Raw genomic sequence first — 21,778 nt, 5'->3', positions numbered from 1 at the left:
AATTACATGTTCAAAACACTAAGAGAGCAACAAAAAGACCTTATCTAGCTTGTAGAATATTCTGAACAGGAAGCACTCATTACAGTTTGTTTTGTTCTAGAAGTAGGAGCACTGAAATCAGTAGCAAAGAGACAACCTGGCTTAGCCACATAACACAGGTAGCAGTAAGGCCATCTTCAACCAGTTTTGGGGAGTTTAACACAGAATGTTCTGTCACACACCTGGAAAGGAGGAATGACTAGAACTGTAAGTATGTGTGGAAGTGTCTTCCATCTGGAAATCAAAGCAAGTGTATTTTATCCAAAGTGTAAGACTGTCCTGGTTCTAAGGTTACATGCTGTGTTTTTACTCTTATAATGCCTTCTGCATTATCAATTTATTGAAATACATTTAAATACATGACAAGTTATAAATATGCAAACAGGACAGAATTTGGCTCTTCTGGATCCTCATCCTTTCAGCTACAAACCCATCTTTCTAAGGTTACTTCTGTTCTCTGATATCAAAGAGCTAGAGTGTGAGAATGAGTCCTGAGATGCCTGTGATGGCCCTCTTCTTGTTCCAACAGCCAGATAACAAGAAAGGATCAGATAGTGACATCAGTGTAATGGTGAATGTGAATGGGACAACCAAAATTATCTCAGGTGGTGCTTGTCCAAGATTGATAATGTTACAGATGAAGATAAGAATTCAATGGATTAAAGGTAATCAGGCAATTAACAGAGACTCTGTGGATAAAAAAATTCCCCTAAAAAGCAATATAAAAGCAGCAAAAACATTTTTAGCAGTGGGAATGGCAGTTGCTGATGCTGGGCAGACAGAGCAGCCTTACCGCAGGGCACTGCTGGGCACTTCCACCCCCTTCCGTGAAGGACACAGGAGAGGGAAACCCCACTGCCATGTGCCTACGGGACCTTGCAGGGGGTTTCCTCAGTGGCTTGGTGGTCTGGGCTGCAGGGCTGAAACAGGCGAAATTGAAACAAGCTGCACGCTGGGGTTCATTATTCCATAAGTGTGGTCATCCTGTGTGAAGCACGTATATGCTATCAAAAGATTGTTATGCCAGCTTCGTATATTGCTTTGATGAGTAGTGATACTAAGAATATATAGGCGTAGCCAAGGTAACAACTGAAAAGCAAATGGTTTCTTATTGTAAAAACACTGAAAAGGGGATGAGTAACAGTTGGCAATTTAATCAAGTTGACTAGAGAAAATTGCAATTACAAAGAATTCAGCAGAATTGTCTGCTTCTGGTGACAGCTGCGACCTTGTCTGACATCAAAGCAATTTTAGCACTGGGTCATAAACTGGACTACACTAGGAGAAACCTACTGTCTGCTTTCAAGTTTGGTACGGATCTTCAGTGACCCCTGAGGAAACCTGTCTGTCCTTCCTTGACCTCTATCTTACACAAAGTCTTACAGAACTTCAGATTTGCAGCGACTTCCTTTGGTGACACCAAGAAGACCTAGTAAAGCTGAACCAGAATAGCAGTGACATCAGAACCCTGCTGCTTTTCCTCAGCACAGATATTAACTTCAGAAACTTCCTAAAATTTTCCCTGGAGAAACCTTTGAGTACAAACCAACGGTACTACCTTGGAAGATCTTTTACCTATGTTGGGCTTGTTAATCAGCAACCAACCAGCTTCTGCTGACTATCCAGCAAGTGTCTGACCCATTCCTAAGATAAAATAGAACTAGGATCTTGCCATGCTATTCAAGAGTGTACACTAATACGTTTTGAAAGAACATGATGGTAATTCTGCAATACACTACATGCTTCCTCCAGAAACAATAAGTATGCCTTGCATGTAGCACGGTACAGTAACGTCTCAGGCAGCAGTGAGGGACATGCTGCTGAAAGCAGCGACCTCCTTTCAAGTGGAAATGACATTGGAAATAATGAAGTGGAAAATCAGTATTTTTAAAAAGTGTGTGCTTCAATATTCTGTTGAAAGTGGAAAAAGACCTTCAAGTACAGAAATGGCCATGTCTCAAAAGTTTTTAGGTTGGAGAATATGGAAACACTATGCATCCATGAAAATAGCTGTGCAAGGTATTGCAAAAGGTGTGATTTTTGATTTAAAACAGGCAAGAACTGAAATCTCTATTTTCAGTTTTAGTATGAAAATCTTTGGACTTCAAAAATGAAAGTATTTACTGGCTTTCCTGACTTCCCTGCTTAATTAAATAAAGCACTAGTATATGCACAATAGAATAGAAAAGTGTCCATCAAACATCACACTTCCTGATGTATCCTCTGTAACCATACCTGACTATGAAAAATACGCATTTTTTTTAGCACAGTCTGCTCAGTGATGGCAAGTACTTGGTCTGTTTTGGTACCCAAAATTCAAGAGGGCCTTTTATGGCAGCTGGAAGGTCCATGAGAGTACTTTACACTCCCCTACTCAACAGTACGTATAAAGGCTAATGCACTCATGTAGAAGATTTTAAAACATCTCCCATACATGACTACCCTAACAGAGTAGTACTAGGCCATTTTCATGAGCTTTGGAGAAAAGGACAAGATTCCCCCTTAAAATCCCTTGCTGGTGGCAATCCATGGCAAACTGCAGAATAGATAGCAGGGGCTATCTACCATCTTTAAAAACAGTTTGCTCGCACCGATTTTCATTATTACATGTCAGAGTCTTCCTCATTAGGAGAAATAAACCTCTACAAAGAAGTGAAAATTAAGAGGAAGTGGTTGTGGCTCTAGTAAGCAGTGCTGCTATAGTTTCTCTGGCCTTCTTCCTTTGTAATATGTATTGAGTAAGTTTTCTGTTGAAGTTGTTTTCCCAGCATCTTTCAGACTTGAAAATTTCCCAAAATATACATCTCCAATTTTAAAATATGGTCTTGGGTTACAACCAATTTTGTTTCATAGTTAGAAGGTCAATAGGATATAATGACATATGCTTGCTTCTGTGCAACATTATTCCCAAGGTTAGGTTTACCTGCCCAGACACCCAAACAAAACAGAAATTGGCTTTTAGACAGGTAAGACTGATCTGCAATACAGCTAACTTGTATAGTCACACAAACATTAATACAGCAGAAAAAGGAGAGAGGGAATACTCACCTGGAGTTGAAAAGAAGTCAGACCAGATGAGACCAGATATTTTCAACAGGTTTGTGAGTTTAGAATTCATAGAAGTCTGCTGTGTAACTGCATCTGAACAATGCCTTTATTTGAAAAATACACTCACCACAGGAGCTTGGTTAATGAAAACTACCTTTAGTTAAGATTTTACTGCTACAAGAAACTTGGTTTTACAAACTATATCTGAGACATATACATACCACATGACCTTATCTCTTATTTACCAAAAATACCATGTCTATTTCCACTTTCCAGCTAAACTCTTCATGGATAATTGTATGTTTTCTTTGACATAATTTATTATCTTATTGAGACAGCACTCTCCATCAGGAGTGTTAGAACAAAACAACACAGCTGGTTATATCCCAGGGGTGAATTCTCCTTTTCTTTTGTAATTTATTTATTTATTTCTAACTGATGACACAGCAATATAGTATGGACTCCACATTCCTATTATTTTTGCCAAGTCAAAACTACTCTAGTGGTTAATATAGCTGATCCTGTCTTGCCGAGATTTAAAAACAACTCTGGAATCAAGAAAACACTTGGAACCCACATGACCACTGATCATCCATAAATAAAACAGTATCACCATTTTTTTTTACATGTTTCTAATTGATGGTAGGCATCTTTTAAGACATTGATTTTGGTTTTCAATCATTTAAGTTTCTGGCAGCTGAAGAGGAAGTGTCAGTTTAATTTCAGCAGTCAAGAAAGAGGTAACTATCTTTACTGTCTGTATCCATATCTGTCTCTCCAGCCTGTACAAAGTTGAAGTGCTGCTGTAAAAGTTGGTGACATCTGTTCAGAGGAAGACCAGTGTTCCCTGAGTCCAACACAGCTATTTGCTACAAGCTCTTCTGTCATATACATGCTTCCTCCCACCACCCATTTACATAGATGTTTTGTAGCAATTTTACCAGTCGTGAAGGCTTGAAGGTAATAACTTTATATATTCTTCAGGGGATCAAATCGCTCTTTTCATGTGTGTAGGAATCATAGGGGGTTGGTGGGGGCAGGAAGAGGGAGTCCCCTTAAAATGAAATGCCTCAGCAGTGCAAAATTCTGTATCCCTTAATTCTATTTGAAAATTGTTAACTTCAACTGAGTGGCTCTAGAATTTCAAGCTGCTTTTTATAACTAGTGGGTGCCTAAAACTGTCATGCCTGGGCATTTAGTGATCACATTTGAACAGTCTGCCCAGAGGTTGTGGATTCTCTCCCACTGGAGATATTCAGGAACCATCTGGACACAATCCTTCCTGTGCCATGTGCTTTGGGACAGCCCTGCTTGAGCAGGAGGTTGAACCAGCTGCCCCACTGTGGTGCCTTTCAATCTGACACATTGTGTGATCAGCAAAGTACTAACATAAAGACAGCAGCCTGGGATACACCACTCAGATACAAAAAACTGGTGAGGGGCAGTTAGAATCAATACCAGAAGTTCTGCGTAAACACTTTATGTTCACAGGTCAAGCTCAAATTTGCATGGGCTCTAGTATTTGCTAAAGCCAGTGTTTTTAAGAACAAGTTAAAACTAGTAAGAAGAAACTCAATGATCATGCAGTGACAGAACAAGCATGCTTTACTGGTTCTAATGTGGATGTAAAACAGCCTTAAAAGCATCAACCAGAAGTACTGAGGAAAGGCCCATCATTCACCTCTTATAAGAATAGCTGGGGACAGGAGAGAGCAAGCTTTGTTTTCTCAAATTCTGCCTCATGTTGCTTATGTGTGCATAAAGTGTAATCTCAGCACTGATACCTGTACTACCACTGAGTGTTCCTGTCTCTTAAAACCTCAACCAACCCTTCCCATTTGCTCTCTTTTACCTTGGACATTAATTTTCTGGCAATCTGCTCTGGCTGAAAAAGAATTTCGTTACAGCAAAACTAGCTTTCTTCAACATCAGTTTAATGAAGTGATGCAAGCCTGCCCTGAGTGCATGCATGGTTTCACTGAAGTAAGGCAGCTAGGTAATATGTTTGTCTGTCCATACTCCAACAAGCTGGGCAACTGAATTCCACTGTATTTTATTTCTTTTATTTATTTCTTTAATGTATTTTATTTATTTCCCTTTTTGCCTCCCTTATTCTCCCTTCTCTAAAGCGTGAAGTCATAATGGTGGTTCAGGCTGCCATGCTAAAAATACAAAAAAAAAATTGTGATGTGCTGTCACTTGAGCTGGTTTCCACCTGCTCTGTGTTGCATACCCTCTAATTTCTGTGCAGATGTGCAGCATTAGGTTTCATAGCCAGAGGTGGTCTCTGTCAGGGGAAAAATAACTGCTTGCACTGCAGCCCGTCTACATGATGTGTCCACCAACCAGCCCAATTCCGTCACTACCAACTTCCTCTTTTAGACCTAAAAGCCCCTCCATAAATCGTGCCGGATACTGCTGGCACAATACAGTTTCGTCTTTTGGCTACCTCTCCAAACTACACTGCGTTGGGCTTGTTTCCTTCCCAATGACCTGCCACATCCGACCCACTACCCCGACCAGGGATACACGGCAAGGCCGCCCATGGCTCGGCTTGGGGCGGTCACACGGGCACGGCTGCTCCTCCCGGGCGGTCACACGGGCTCGGCCGTCCCTCCCTGGGCGGTCACACAGACACGGCTGTCCCTCCCCGGGCGGTCACACGGGCCCGGCTGTCCCTCCCTGGGCGGTCACACAGACACGGCTGTCCCTCCCCGGGCGGTCATACAGGCCCGGCTGTCCCTCCCTGGGCGCTCTCACGGGCCCGGCCGTCCCTCCCTGGGCGGTCATACAGGCCCGGCTGTCCCTCCCCGGGCGGTCACACGGGCCCGGCCGTCCCTCCCCGGGCGGTCTCACGGGCCCGGCCGTCCCTCCCCGGGCGGTCACACGGGCCCGGCCGTCCCTCCCCGGGCGGTCACACGGGCCCGGCCGTCCCTCCCTGGGCGGTCACACGGGCCCGGCTGTCCCTCCCTGGGCGCTCTCACGGGCTCGGCCGCCCGGGCCGGGGCGGTGCCGCGCCTGCGCAGCCCGCGCCGTGCGGCAGGGGCGGGCCGGCGCAGGCGCGGGGCAGCGGCCGGAGCCGAGGTGAGGCGGGCGTGGGGCCGGGGCAGCGGGGGGGTGTTTGTGCCCAGCGGTGTTAGCGGTCCCTCCGCTTTGCCGGGGAAGGAGCGGGGCTCTTCCGCAGCTGCCTCCGCCGCATTCCCGACAGGTTCAGACCAGACCTGGACGGTGCGACACGGGCCTGATCCGTGCCGGGAGCGGAGGTGGCAGCGGCCGTGCGTTTGGAGAGGCGGTGGTGAAAGCGAGCCTCTGGCAAGCCTCTGGGTTCAGGGAGTCAGCGAGGGTGGCTGGCGCCGTGTCTTCCCTAAAAATCGTAAAGTCACGGTGTCAGATGGCCAAGTCAGGTGGCCTTGGCGTCCCTGCTTGGGCGGGGCACCGGCTGCCTCCTGAGAAGGAGCCGGAGCGAAAGAGGTTTTAAACTTCCGCTGTGAGGCAATAAATAAAAAAGGAAAAACGAGTTCAGATACAGAGCTCTGGCTGCGGTAATGAGGCGTGTTCCTGCTCCGTTGGTCCCGTGTGGGATTCCCTACTGCTGTCATGTGGAGTATTGCGTGCAGAAAGGAGAGTTGCCAACTGCTCGTGAGAGGTTTTCCTCAATATGAGTGGGTTCTAGCAGTTACAGTTTTCTGTCCTTGGTTGAATTTGTTTGCAATTTTTTTTAAATTTCATATTCTTCTGTGACTTTAGCGTAACTTTTAGGGAAGATGGAACTTCCTGTTATCTTCTGCAGCGTCATCAGAATGGGGAAGCCATAGAGTTGGTGGAAACTGCTAGGGAAAATGTTCAGGAATTGTGTCCACACAAGATATGAAATTATCCGTCAATACATTCTGTAAAGTGCTAAGCACTTGTCTTGTATCATGACACCCTACGTGTGATGTAAAGGATGTATTTGTCGTGCCAGTTTTCATACACAAGCTGTATGTTATGCAGGTTCAGCATACTTCTCTAATGAGTAAAGGGCATTTGGGGTCTGACTAATGATTGTAAAACATGCCATTTTGTTATATGAAACATACATATGTATATATACAAATCTCTTTCCTGAATGAAGTCTGTGATGAAACCTCAGGTGAAGGTTGCCTATTGGAAGTGTCATTTGGAAAGAAAAGAATTGTGGAAAGGCTTTAGTTGGAAGGGACCTTAAAGACCCCCTGCTCTGGGCAGGCATGCCATCCCACTAAATCAAGTTGTTCAGTACTCCATCCAGCCTGGCCTTGAACATTTTTAGGGACTGGGCATCCACTTCTCTGGGCGACTTGTTCCAGTGCATCACCACTGTCACGGTAAAGAACTTCTTCCTAACATCTAATCTAAATATTTCCTGTCTTGGTTTAATAAATGTCTTATCACTACCTGCCCATGTAAAAAGAAGAGGAAATAGTTATGGTGGCTGACCTTTTTTTTTTTTTTTCTACAAAACTGTTTTTTTTTTAGGTAATGTAAGCATTTTGGTTAGACAAGAGAGAGGAAGCAGGCATGTCAGCTCTTTGTCCACCACCGTCTCCTGCAGTTGCTAAGACAGAAATCTCTTTGAATGGTGAATCACCGTTATTAGCTGCCACTTTTGCTTACTGGGACAATATTCTTGGCCCCCGAGTGCGGCATATCTGGGCTCCAAAGACAGAACAGGTACTTCTCAGTGACGGTGAAATAACTTTTCTTGCTAACCACACCCTGAATGGAGAAATACTTCGGAATGCAGAAAGTGGTGCAATAGACGTGAAGTTCTTTGTTTTGGCTGAAAAAAGGGTAATCATTGTGTCATTAATCTTTGATGGAAACTGGAACGGAGACAGAAGCACGTATGGACTGTCAATTATACTTCCACAAAGTGAACTTGGTTTCTACTTGCCACTTCACAGAGTATGCGTGGATAGATTAACACATATTATAAGGAAAGGAAGGATATGGATGCATAAGGTAAGTTTATTGTTCATTACTTAAAATAATTGTTAGATTGTCTTGTGCAGAAGCAAAAATTGAGATGTTGTGATATCTGTTATGTGGAGTCCAGAGACACAAACGCAGAAAAGGCTGCTCTCTATAGAGTTTTGAAGGTTAAAAATTATCAAAAATTATTATGTCAGCAAATTCAAAGCTGGGATTTTTAGCCATGGGATTATCCTGGTGATATTATACAGCCTCTACAAGACTGTGTAGTTGAAAGAGGTTTCCTGTACAGTTCTTCATCTCTCTGAATTTCATATAAGTTGTTGCTTTTAATTGTGTTCATTTTTGTATTTAAATTAGGTAAAATTGTAGATTTACTGTGTTTCAAATAATTGTTTTCCTTGTTGAAGTCCAGTAAAGGGAACTGATTCAATTAATCTTTTCATTGCTGTTGCAGGTTTGTTTTTAAAAAATAGGATGTTAACAAATGGTTTGTCAGGACTTAAATTGTGTAGAACTAAAGGGAGATCTACAAAAGTACATCTGCATTAGTCAAAGTGTTTCTGCTCCTGAAACTAAAAAAGGAAAACATGCTAAATTTTTCTTAAGCATTGGAACTGTGGCCTTTGGCTAACTCATGGATATTTCCTTATTAAGTGAAATCTTTTATGTATTTTTCTTGAAACTAAGTAACAGTCTAATGTTAAATATTAATTTTTTTTGTTGTCTTCATGGGGTCCATGCTGGTGTAGAGCAGTAGAGTGCACATCAGCTGTAATGTATATGTGATGCACTTTTGTCTGGTATGTTCGATTCTGAGACCTGTAGTCAACATGCTTCAAGCTTTGAGTGCTCTTATCTGCATTAATTACAGAAATAGCAAGATTATATTATTTTTGTGGTGGTATTTCTTTTTTGCTGTATTACAGCAGTGCTGTATTACAGTACTGCTTTCTGAAACACAGGCTTTTCTTACTTTCAGGGGTTTACTTTTCAGAGGAATGATAGTACATAAAGCTCTTTCTCAAGATAGTGGAAACACAAATATTTAATTCCTTATCTAATCTTCTAAAACCCTGCTAGATGTTAGTGGTTTTGATGTTAGTGAATGGTGTTTCATGTTCCTGATTACATTGCATTTTTCATTTAGTGTCCTGTGTACTGACTTCTAATGTAAGTGCTCAGAGAAGAATTATCCATTTTTACAACACATTTTCTCAGTTTTTACGTACTGCTCCATACCAGTATTTTTCACAGTAGAAGTAACCTTCAAGCAGCATTAAGAATGACAAAAAAAAATTTCTTTGAGCAGGTGGGTCAGTTGAATTAGCTGAGACAGTGATACATTCTGAATTCTGAAACAGACATTTATTATCTTCCTTTTTCTTTTTTTGATGGAGAGCACAGATCCCTGCATATATCTACAGCTCTTCAGTCTTATTTAGGAGAGAGAAAACTGCTTGGAAAGCATAGATTAAAAGTTGGGCATGAGTTGCAGAATAATCATAACACTGATAATGAATTAAAACTGTTTCATTCTGTAGCTTGCATTTCAGTTTAGCAGCTATGGTTACAGACAGCAGAGAAAAAAATTATCAAGTCCTATCTGAAAGATGCTGTGTATCTGTTCTGAATGTTCTATTAGTTGTGAATATTAGCTGTCAGTAGTTCTGAGTAGAGCCAGACAACGTTTCAAGCTAGACTTGAGATGAGAAGAAGCCTTCTGAACTTCAGAATCAGGAGAAGCATGGAGCAGTGTTCTGACTGGCAAAAAAAGACAAGTAGCTCTGAGCAAATCATCAATATGGATTACAAAGCCCTTTCACCTTCTCCAATTGATGTTCTGTATATTTGTCTAATAATTTTGAACAGTCTTATTTCTGAAAAGAAGTGGCTTACACCATTTGTTCTTATCTTCAAGAAGACTGAGGTTTTTTTAGATGATTGTCAAGGATATCTTCCTTCTCTGACTGAAGGGTGGAGGTGCCCTGAAGGAATCTACCTTGTTCTAGTATTGTTTTTCATTGATGCTTCCTTTGAATGGTTAGAAAAGTTTTGTTTAATGTTTTTGTTTAAGGGCAAACTACTCTAGCTTATTCCCTATTCATCTGCTCAAAAAACCCTCTTGCAAACTCTTCACATTTGAAGTTTATTAACTCTGAGTAGGTCAGTCACAGGAAACTAATGAGTAACCAATAAAAATGCAATAACCTGTCAGCATTTAGCAAAAGATATCATTAGTTCTCCCAGCATCTGCTATTTTTTGTAACTTGTATTGATGCTCCAGCAATTAATGCCAAATTCCTTTTGTGAATAATAACTTTATTCCATTGTAAGTTCATTTTAAATGCATTTTGCTATTCAGCTGCTGCCGAGTCTGTTTTCAGAGCTTTGTTCAGCCTGTAGTACATTGTGTTTTGTGTACTTGGAGGTTTCATGTCTCCTGTACTTGGTTATAAAACAGTGTTTTGAAGACTTGTAAGTGCCTCAAGAGATGGGGGGGGGAAAAAAAAAAATCTTTTGTTTCCTACCCTCCCCAGTCAAATATTTTTTCTCATTCTGAGGTCTTACTTTTCTCTTGTTGCATCAGGAATTGTCAATCTATACAGTATACATTTGAAAATAAAAATCCATACATAAAAGTGAAATTCTTCACCATAATCTGATCATGTGCCATTTTCGTAATCTGTAATGAAGAAAATGTTTTGATATTTTCATCAAACTCTTCTTTTCCTGCCCACACATGGGAGATGTGCAGTGGAGGGGCAGAGCAGGGAACAAATATCTGTGTCGCATGACATCACATCCTCCTAACATCAAGTCTGTGAAAGAAAAATACTTGAACATCAAAATTTGAATCTAAGAAGTGTGACTCTGCAGGGAAGAAACTGTACTGAGTGACATGTATGAATATATGTATGTATGCATGCATGCATACAGACATGGACAAATGCCAGAGCATTTATATTTAACTGATTCTCTTGCTCAGGAGAGGCAAGAACATTTCCAGAAGATTGTCTTGGAGGGCACAGAAAGAATGGAGGATCAGGTAAGGGCCATCTGGTGACATATGGCACACCATTGCAAAACCATTTGACTGCATCAGGTGACTGTAGAAGTTGGTATTGCTTCTTATTTTTGGAATCCAGGAGGATGCATTGGACTGGCTAATAATGTGACGTGCACAGTAGGCAAAGTTTCTGAAGACAGGACGATGGAAACTGTGATCAACTTGAAGGAAAATATATTTAATCACTTTAGGGATAAAGTTGAAATCTGTGAAGAATATTACCTTTCAGAAAAGGAAACTCATTAACCTGAAGTTCTGTAAAGGGAGCAGTTTCCATTGTAGTCATGCCAGCCTCCTGTCAAGGTTGTTTTTCCATTAGGTTAGGTCGCCTTTTAGAATTATAGAGACATACAGTGTCTGTCATGTTGAAGTGTGCTTGGAAACTTAATGGGTGAGACTGTGAAAAGAATTTGATTTTTGAAACTATGCATGTGAGATTGTGGCTTCATTTTCTTGTGTTCGATAAGTGAGGAAAGATTTTTGGATGTTAATAAGTAATATGCCTAGTTTTGGTTTCCAGTCATTGTTAAAACATCAGCCTTGAACGTAAAATGCTTAATGTGATTGCACATTACATAGTGCTATCGAATAATCTCACATTGAATACTTGTTGTCTAGGCCAATCAAAATTGATGCTGAAAATTAGCCTGAGACCCAGAAATACATGTTGGGTATTATGTTGTGAAGCTAAATATGCTTCCAGTTCATAATTATTGCTGAGCAAAGCTAAAGAAGTCTATACATAAATTTCTGCTTATTCTACCTTTCCATGCAGTAGAATGTTAGGATGTTTTGCATGTAATACTGCAATTTCATGTTAGTAGTAATTTCTAATACTGCCCAATGTGCTTTTACTTCAAGCATCTTATTTATTGTGCAGGGTCAGAGCATCATTCCAATGCTGACAGGAGAAGTCATTCCTGTAATGGAACTCCTTTCATCTATGAAATCACACAGTGTTCCAGAAGAAATAGATGTAAGTTCTTGTTTTATTTGTATTCTGAATTTTTAAAAAGTGACTTTCTCCCTCTCGGTGAAACATAGCTTTGGTCCTTTACTTTGGTACTCACTTTGCCAGAGAAAATGCCTATTTTCCTAAATTCTTATAGACTTTTGTTGCTTTACATCAAGTTTTTCTAAGTGGTTAAAGGATTGGCAGTATATTTTTATGTTCATCACTTAGCAAAATTGGCTGCATAGGGTGATGTCATTGTATGAGTGGAAAGGCAGTTTGATGTGAACCAAAAGGAATATTCAGGTTGATGGATTTGATGTTGATACCTGTTTCAGCGTGTTACAATGTTCTCATGGAAGAATTAGAAGTAGTATGACATGCACTAATTTAAAGTATTCTGGAACATTTTTTACAGAAGAAAACCAAAACACTAGGAGGAACCTGACTCGTGACTGGTGAAGATTTAATAATAGAGTGACTTTCTCATTTTTAAAGTGTTTTGTCTGAAGTCAATTCTTTTTAAGATTATGCTTCTTGGGGAAGCCTTACAACTTAACTTAGTTTCCAAACAGTTCCCATGAATCAAAGCGAAAATCAATTAATTGGAAGGTGATCAGATTCTTGTCTAACTTTTGTTTATATTTACTTGCATTTCAGATAAGTGACACAGTGCTAAATGATGATGACATTGGGGATAGTTGCCATGAAGGCTTTCTCCTCAAGTATGAAATTAACTTTTGATTTATGCTGTAGTAAAATGATTTAAACTTGTGTGTACATCTAAATGTATCTATCTGCATGCGCATGTGAACATGGATTTGAATAGATTTCTTAATAGAAGGGGGAACAATGACATGTATTTGGCTTTTTGAGATTTTTGTCAATAAAATGTTGTAAAAATTTCTGTCATTTTAGAAGAATGGTTCTGAGCTAATAGCTGCATCTCTGTAGACTCTGTTGTCACAGGATCATTTGTTTGATAATAGAATTTCTATCAATTTTTTCTTTGATTACGTACATTTAATTTTATAAGACTCTAAGTTAAAGTCTGAAGTTTTTGAAATAGCAAAAAAACTGGGCTGTGCATAAACTCTAAAGAGTCATTAATGGTATGGCATGTAGCATGCTTAGTGTTGAGTTGTGTATTTCACTTTTTCCTGTTTTTAATTTTTAAGTGGAAGTAGTTGAACTTGAGAGCAGCTTGGTCTGTTCCTGTGGGATAGTGTATTTCATAGGTTTTAACTGCTGTTCTGTTACCTTTCATTGTATCTCCTGCATAACTGCATTCATGTATGCAGTGCTTGGTGACATCTATTTATACACCATCACATGTGCTTCCAATACTGAAGAAACTGTTGAATTTTTGGGTTTCAGCAGTAAGCTACGCTGCTGTTTAAAGTCCTATGGTTATGGGTGTGTAGGATATAATTATACTTGAAGCACTTTATTCTTCTTGTGAAGGTGATAATTGTTTAACTTGAAAAATCTAAGTAAATATATTAACCAATGTCTGTTTTTACTTGCAGTGCAATTAGTTCACACCTGCAGACCTGTGGTTGTTCTGTAGTCGTAGGAAGCAGTGCAGAAAAAGTTAATAAGGTAACATTCTTTCTCATAAACTGAACTTAAATGGTGATTATTAGGAGTGTTACTTGGAACAAAGTTAAGCTATAAACATACTTGAGGCTGAAAAAGAAGGAATACTGCTGTCTGGCTGTCTTCAGCTGACTGGTCTAGCAGAAGATAGTTTTGCCAGAAAACTGCCTTTCAGTTGTATTCTGACAACTATAAGAAAACCATTGTATTTAACTGATACAGTATATAAATGAGAAGTAAATGAGTCTGAGCTTTTAAAATTAGGTTATTTAGCTAAACACAAGTCGAAGAGACCTGACTGACTTTCCCATTTCAGCTATGTCATAGAATCACAGAATGATCAAAGTTGGAAGAGATCTTTAAGGTCATCCAGTCCAACCATCCACCTTGACACTGACACTATAACCCCTAAACCACTCAACCACATCATTTAGCACAAGATCCAGATGCCTCTTAAACACCTCCATATATGGGGATTCCACCACCTCCCTGGGCAATGTATTACAGTGCCTGACAGCGAAAATTTTTTAAATCATAATTAATGTCAATCTCCCCTGTCTCATTTTGAGACCATTTTCTCTTGTCCTCTCACTGCAGGCACAGCAGGAAAGATCAGTTTTCACCTCACTGCACCATCCTTTCAGGGAATTGTAGAGAGTGATGAGGTCACCTGAGCTGCCTATTCTCAAGACTAAATTAGCCATTCCTCTTAAGACATGTTTTCTAATTCTTTCATGACCCTTGTAGCGTCATGGGTAGAAGCGTAGAGGGCTTCTTATCTTAATGAAATATAAAAGGTGGGGTTTTTTTAAATGTAAAGATACCTTTAGTAAACATGTGTTTTGAAATAAACAGTTTGTTACGCTTTATAAAAATAGGGACAGAGAGAATGCATTGTTTCATGTGTATTACCAGCAGTTATAAAGGACCTCTGATTAAATCAACAGTAAATGTGAATGCCCACAAGCAGCAGGCAAACTAGAGAAAAGAGAATTCTCAGATCTTAGCTGAAATCACTGCTAACCATAGTTAATATGTATTGTTTCAGAGATACAGGATTTACACACAATTAAGTTATTGGATATGTTGTATATTTAAGAGAAATGCTATATATGTACACACTTATGCTATATATAATACAAGAGGAAATGTTGGAAGCTTAAGTAGTTATAAAAAAACTTATGGATCATTAAATAGTTAGTAAAAAGGATTTAATCAGACAGCATTTAAATGGTTATGACTATGTAAAATAATAGAGCTAGACAGTATAGGAAAAAACAGTGTAATAGAATGTGAGCCTCAAGATCCAGCTAGGGTAAATTTCATAAATTAATTCTGCACACATTCTTATCAGCAGCATGCTCCTTGTGTCACGGTACAACTCTTCTGAAGTAACTGCTTTCTTAATAGAATACTTCAGCTTGCCTCAAAGTGAAAAAAACCACTTCTGGCATATTGTGACAAAAAGCATCAGTCAGAAATTATGTTGTGATTGTTTTAGGTACTGCAGGAACACATTGTGCAAGGACAGAGCCTTTTCAAATATCTTACAGACACAGATAGGACATCACAGGTTAAGGCTGAAAGATGAGCAGAATGGAGTATATATATATATATATATATATATATATTCAGAGTGATTACTGGTAATTATTTCTGCCCAGAAGTTTGAAGATGGATGATGAAGTACCTGTGTTCATTACAGTAGAGAATTTAAAGAAATTACTGAGGAAATAAGCATGGATGCTTACTTACAAAATTGACTCCTGATTTTAGACAATAACTAATATTTCAATATGGAATAAATAAAATAAGAGGCCTAAAAGGCTAGTAAAGTAATCATAGTAATTCATGCTTATTAAAAGAAAGATGTGAAAGACAAAAGTGATTTGTTCTACGTAATTGGATAAGAAAAAAACTTGGTTTCAAATATGTTTCATCATTTTACAAGAAGTTGACAAGAAGTTATAATTAAAAAATAACTAAAAGTAAGCATGTCACTGTTTTGTGGCATTTTATAAAGTTTTGGCTTTTCTAATAAGGGCGGTGAACTGTTTTGTTCATAATTTGAAATGCCTAATACAGTCTAGTCAGACTTCCTTACATTTTCAGTTTTTCAAAACTGTTCTTTTTAATGCAGATTGTGAGGACATTGTGCCTGTTTCTCACACCGTCTGAGCGGAAGTGTTCCAGACTCTGTAGAAGTGAATCCTCTTTCAAGTATGAGTCAGGACTTTTTGTTCAAGGCTTACTCAAAGTAAGTATGCTTAGGAAAGTTCTGCTTTTCTGTAGTTTAAGAACACTCTTCAGTGTATGTTTTTGTATGTGATATGCACAGACATACACACATTCACATTAAAAAAAAAAATGTCATCTTCCCTTGATGTCATCTTTTCTGGCACTGTCTTTTCTGTGACACATCTTTTTCTTCAGGATTGTTCCTGTACTTTGAGGTACTATAGTAATGCACTTTTGTCTCCCTGGAGCTAGAATTCCAAAAGGCATTAAAGTTTTTGTATTTTAACAAAATCGAGAAAGTCGCATCAGGCCTGGAGTTTCCAAGTATTTTAAACAGTCTGTTGCAGTGTGTGAAGATGAATAGAAAAATAATGCCTCACGAACTTACCAGATACCTATAATACTGTAATGCTAATGGCCTCACAAACCAGGAGATGCAGTATTTTAATACACAGGTCACCTCAGTACCTGTTTTCACCTGTTTATTGAGGAAATCATCCAGTATCAAGGACTAATCACTGCAATACAACCGCCAGTTGTCCCAAACAAAATACATATAAACAAATGTGTTGTAAAGTGAAGGCAGGGTGTTTTAATGTTTTGTCCCAGTACAACTTTGTGTTTTTAACTAAAATAGCTTTTTTTTCCCCACTAAAACAGGATGCAACAGGAAGTTTTGTGTTGCCCTTCCGCCAAGTAATGTACGCCCCATACCCTACTACACATATAGATGTGGATGTCAATACAGTGAAGCAGATGCCCCCTTGTCACGAACACATCTATAACCAGCGACGATACATGAGATCTGAGCTGACAGCATTTTGGAGAGCTAATTCAGATGAAGAAATGTCTCAAGATCATATTATCCACACAGATGAGAGTTTCACACCTGATTTGTATGTATTCTTCTCACATCTCACAAGGTTACTTGATTTGGGATAAGAGTGTAAAGTACAGAGCCTACTTGTGAATAAAATACATGGAGCTTCTTAAAAACAAAAAAAACTTCTGTTCTGCTAGTTGCTCTTGTTTTGAGAGAATTTGCCAAGTTCTTCAGCAGTTTGGTTATATCTGGTATTATTGAAATTAATTTTCAGTGATAATTCTGACCATGTCATGTTAATTTTATTGCCTGTTTTAATTAGGAGTATAATAGAGCTAAGTATATTTGACAGACCCCACTGGCTTTCGTAGTTTTAGTTAATTTCATCTGAGTACTTTAAAATTCTGTATTATCTTTAAAAATACCAGAATTACAATTCACTACAATTTTAAAATCACTTTTCATTTCAGCCAAACTATCAAAAGTAATGCTACTGCTGTGCTCAACTCCTAGATTAATTTCCCTTACTGGCTTTAAATCACATGTTTGTTTTCTTTTCTATAGAAATGTCTTTCAAGATATTGTGCATAGAGATACATTAGTAAAAGCCTTCCTGGATCAGGTAATTTTTGCTTTTTTCAGGAAAAAAAAAGAAATACACCAGTACTTCAACCCCTAGTAGCAGATAATTTAATAAAAATACATCATTTAATGGTTTGGTAGCTTTTCTTCATATGTTATGATTCTTCTCTACATAAGTAGAAGGAAAAATATTGATATAAAACTGAAATTCCTGCTTAAGTGTGAAGAATAATTACTGTGCAACAGTGTCTACCACTACAGTATTGAAAAAAACTGCCTGACTGGGAATAATGTCAGATAGTTATCCAAACAGAATTGTAATACAGCTTCATTTATTGTATCTGAGCAGATAGAAAACATAGAAAGCATGCTGACCATATACAAATCTGCTGTTATTTGCCTGCTTTGGTATAATTAAGGGTATGTTATGTGTGTATGCAATGTTTCTTTATTTTCAAAATTCCTGAAATGATTCTTGAATTTCCATGTCTACCTAATATTCTTAATTTTTAACAGATCTTTCACCTGAAGCCTGGCTTGTCTCTAAGGAGTACTTTCCTTGCACAATTCCTGCTTGTCCTTCACAGAAAAGCCTTAACTTTAATAAAGTACATAGAGGATGACACGTAAGTGAACAGATAATGGAAAGCAAATTTAGAGAAGCTTCTTTTGTTCTTTTTTTCAACACATGTTTTTATTTCTTTGCAGGCAAAAAGGCAAAAAGCCTTTTAAGTCTCTTCGTAGCTTAAAGATAGATCTTGACTTGACAGCAGAGGGCGATCTTAACATAATAATGGCTTTGGCAGAGAAGATTAAACCAGGTCTACACTCCTTTATCTTTGGGAGGCCGTTCTACACTAGTGTACAAGAACGTGACATGCTCATGACATTTTAAAGTCTTCCCTGCATCCGATATTGCAGTCCTGCAGAGCACAAAATCTGTCAGTGTGACCCCCACACTGGTGACAAGCATTGAAGGCTGAGGGTGAAACATCAGGAATACAGTAACATTGAGGTGTGTCTCAAGCAGTGGGGGTCTTTTAAGAGGGAATTTCAGCTTAGCTAGATAAGCATGATTTTAATTAATCGGTCTCTTCTGTGTGTATTTTTTTTAATTGTAAATGTTACCAGAAGGTCCTTGGCCATATTGGCTTAGTGGATAAATGTGAATATGTTTTGGTGTATGATAAAAGGAAGTATTTTTAATTTTTATTGCCCAGAGACTGCTTTCCGGTGTGTGTCAGATTTTCCCTGTTCTGGTGTGTCAGTATTTTCAGTGTTTCTGCAGAAAATAGTGCATATGTCCTCTCTAACCATGGAGGTTATAGAAAAGACGCCTTCCAAGGGTTTCAGAGTTTTTAAAACTGTTGTTCTTATGTATGTGGTGCAAATCTTAAATATGGCTTTTACTTATCTGCTTCTTTTAACACTAATGTCCTTCCTTTAGAGCATTTAATCATAGCTGGAATTTTTAATATACTACAAAGTGTTATTTCTGTGTGCAGACCATTGGTTATTTGCAGCATAAATAGCAGCACATTGCACATGGGAATTAAGTATTACTCAAGCATCTTTGTGCATGTAAGTGCCAAGCAGGATATTCTTATCTTATATTTCTGGCCTGTCCTGTATGGATTGGTCAGTGATCAGCTAACTGAGGTCTTTCAAAATATAAAACAGAGTACTCATGTCATTCCACAGCAATTGTCAGTCTTTCTGTGTGTAAACTACCACTGGTATTTGCACTGTCAGTTTCAATGAGACTCATAGAATAATTTAGAATGGAAAAGACCTTCAAGATCATTGAATCCAGCCATTAACCCAGAACTGCCAGGTTCACCAGTAAATCTTGTTCCTAAGTGCCACATCTGCACATTTTTTAACTCTTCCATGGACAGTGATTCCACTACTTCCTAGGCAGATAGTTTTCAATGCTTGACAAAATATTCAGATTAAAATATTAGATCCTTTCAAAGAACATCAAGGTGATAGCCAAGCTAAAAGATAAAACAGTATTTTTTTTCTTCATTTACATCACCATTAATATATTTAGTAATCCTTAATTTAAAAATGTGCATGACTATGAACTAATGTGATTAGCATTTTAGTAAGTTAACTCCAGTCATTAAGCTTACCTATCTTCTTAGTTCAGCTTAGAATATCTTCAACTTAGCTTGAAAATCAAAACGCATTTTCTGTTAGTATGTCTCAACCTTTCTTTCTCTGTAGCATGTTGAGCAGTGTGGTGTCAGGTGAATCCAGACTTTTTGTTTTTACCCAGAAATCAGAGGTATATCCATACTGCATGTTGTTGTATCTCTGCTCTTTTTGGGCAAGTATAGGAATTTATTTGTGTCATGTTTCAGCATAAAGTCATAACTTAATATTCATTGGAAAAGTGAAAGAGCTGCACTGACTGGAGAAGCCATGGTCACTTTGTTGCTTACCTTGTTTGTAACTCTCCTTTGTAAATAGGTTTCTGATTTTAAGATAGCTTTTTATTATTATTTTCATGCAATGTGGCAGAAAAGTTGGAAGTTAGAGTCACCGCTTTTTCTGAAATGTCTAATGCTCAGATTTTTAAAAGAAATACTGTCCTTTATTTAGATGCCCAAAATTCGTTTCCCGGAAGACAGAGATTCTCAGTCAAATGTTTTGAGCCTCTAAAAGATGTGAAGTTGAGCCCCATCTGCACACCATTTTTGTGAGTTTGCACCATCAGTGTTACCTGGTTGCAAAAAAACTGACATTTTGTGCAGCCATCGTTTTGCTGTAGGTGCATATAGAAGTCTTGCAGTAAAGCTTAGTGATTTATCAAAGGAAGTGTCAGAATTACATAAGTTACTTGTGCTGTGATTCTGTTTGTCATTCTACCTCTACTGTTCCCTTCTCTGTTTTCAAGTCAAGACATTAGAGCATGAATGTGCCTAAGTTGTTACTGTCATGTCTAAATAATGAAAGAAATGTAATAAACACTGCCAGAACTTCTAATGTAGAAGTTGTGTCAAAATAGAAGAGCTTTTAATCTGCTGCTGAAATCAATCCTTTCAGCTTGATAAGCATTGGAAACTCAACACTGACACTACTAACAGTGAAGCTTTTGTTTACTTAAGATTCTGTTACTTTTTGAAGTTACTAAAAACTGGAAATTAAATTGCTACTTTTGTTGCACAGCTGTCACAAATGCAGAATGTATATTGAAGTACATTGTTAAATGCATCTGCATGTTGTGTTGTAAATCTAGCTCAGGAAACAACATAATAAAATTCATGCACAATTTTTGGACTTTAATTGTTGCTGATTTTTTTTCACAGAATTTCTTCTCTGTATCTAAAAGCATCATTATCTTTTATGCTTTGAATTAAAGAAGAAACCTTGCTTCCTTCTTATTAAATTAAGTTATGCTTGGATGCTGCTGTCACTGATGAAAGTCCCTTCTTTTCTGTTAAGGATTTCAAGCTGAGACCAGTGGGACTTGCTATGCCTCTGATATACTCAGTTATGAATTTTAAAAAGCTTTAATCCCATAGTTGAGAGGTAAGGAATGTTTTACCTAGGAATCACTGAATACCATTCTTCGGGACTTTATTTCCTTATATTTAAAAGAAAATGGCAAATTTATTTCTTTCAGCTAGATTTGAAAAGGATGCAGTGTTTTCAAGGATTTTTAGTAGCACATTATTCCTGGTCTTTGCACACCTAAAAAGGTAGCACTTTAGTAGCATCCACTGGAATGTCTTACTTGTTAGAACCACAGACAATATTCCCTGTCTATATACCAGTATGTTGCAATATCAGTTTTATTCTAGAGCAGAATAGGCATTTTGGTGATGTTCTTATCTCTAAACAGCAGTTTGTAACACTAATGTGGAATGCCAGGACCTCTGCACTCAGTTCTGTACTGACAAAAGATGTTAGAAAGCTTTCTCTTCCTATTGTCAGACCTCTGAGCACAAAGGAATGCGATCCAGAGCATCAGGACAAACAGGTATGGTGCTCGCCCTGTTGTCTAATCGGAGCATACAAAGCACGTATTTTGTCGTCTTCAGCAGGGAGGAGGCACAGACTGTTCTCATTAGTATGCAGAGTAGGCTTTTGCACAAGAGTAGAACGTGGTTGTCTGTTTACCTGTGTCCTGATGTGGAGCTCCTGTTACACTTCCTACTTGGGCACAACACTAAGGAAGCTCCAGGGCAGCATGTCCTTACTTGCAAGGTTGTTCATATGATATTTCAGTCATAGGAAGTAATTATCTCACTTCTCAAAGCCATGCTGTTCATACGCGTGTCCAAAAGTTTCACACGGAAGACTTTCAATTAAAGTTCAGAAGTATGAAGTAAAGGATGAATTCCTGACAATGGACATCAAGTAAATCTGGCTTCAATTCTAAATAAAATAATAGAGGTACCCTGCATTGCTTGATTAGCATTGTTTGATTAGCATTGGGCAGCTTTCAAAAGAAAAATAACAGAGG

At 38.6% G+C, this 21,778-nt stretch overlaps 1 protein-coding gene across 2 annotated transcripts; it reads left to right on the top strand.

Moving 5' to 3' along the window:
• The first annotated feature begins 5,954 nt into the window (after window positions 1-5,954).
• On the top strand, window positions 5,955-20,595 carry C9orf72 (C9orf72-SMCR8 complex subunit). Of its 2 annotated transcripts, none has more exons than XM_056513879.1 (11): window positions 5,955-6,171; window positions 7,585-8,070; window positions 11,030-11,089; window positions 11,991-12,086; window positions 12,723-12,787; window positions 13,592-13,664; window positions 15,802-15,918; window positions 16,560-16,795; window positions 17,287-17,344; window positions 17,821-17,930; window positions 18,013-20,595. In XM_056513879.1, the coding sequence occupies exons 2-11, from the start codon at window positions 7,627-7,629 to the stop codon at window positions 18,197-18,199; spliced, it is 1,446 nt and encodes a 481-aa protein (XP_056369854.1). In that variant the 5' UTR covers window positions 5,955-6,171; window positions 7,585-7,626; the 3' UTR covers window positions 18,200-20,595. The 2 variants fall into 2 exon arrangements, with proteins under 2 accessions (XP_056369854.1, XP_056369855.1); XM_056513880.1 differs by lacking the exon at window positions 5,955-6,171 and adding an exon at window positions 6,230-7,433.
• The last annotated feature ends 1,183 nt before the right edge of the window (window positions 20,596-21,778 follow it).

The sequence above is a fragment of the Oenanthe melanoleuca genome, chromosome Z (assembly GCF_029582105.1).
Source record: "Oenanthe melanoleuca isolate GR-GAL-2019-014 chromosome Z, OMel1.0, whole genome shotgun sequence".
NCBI classification, from domain to species: Eukaryota; Metazoa; Chordata; class Aves; order Passeriformes; family Muscicapidae; genus Oenanthe; species Oenanthe melanoleuca.
Note: the sequence above shows the minus strand (reverse complement) of the source record. Positions and strands in the feature narration are given on the sequence as shown.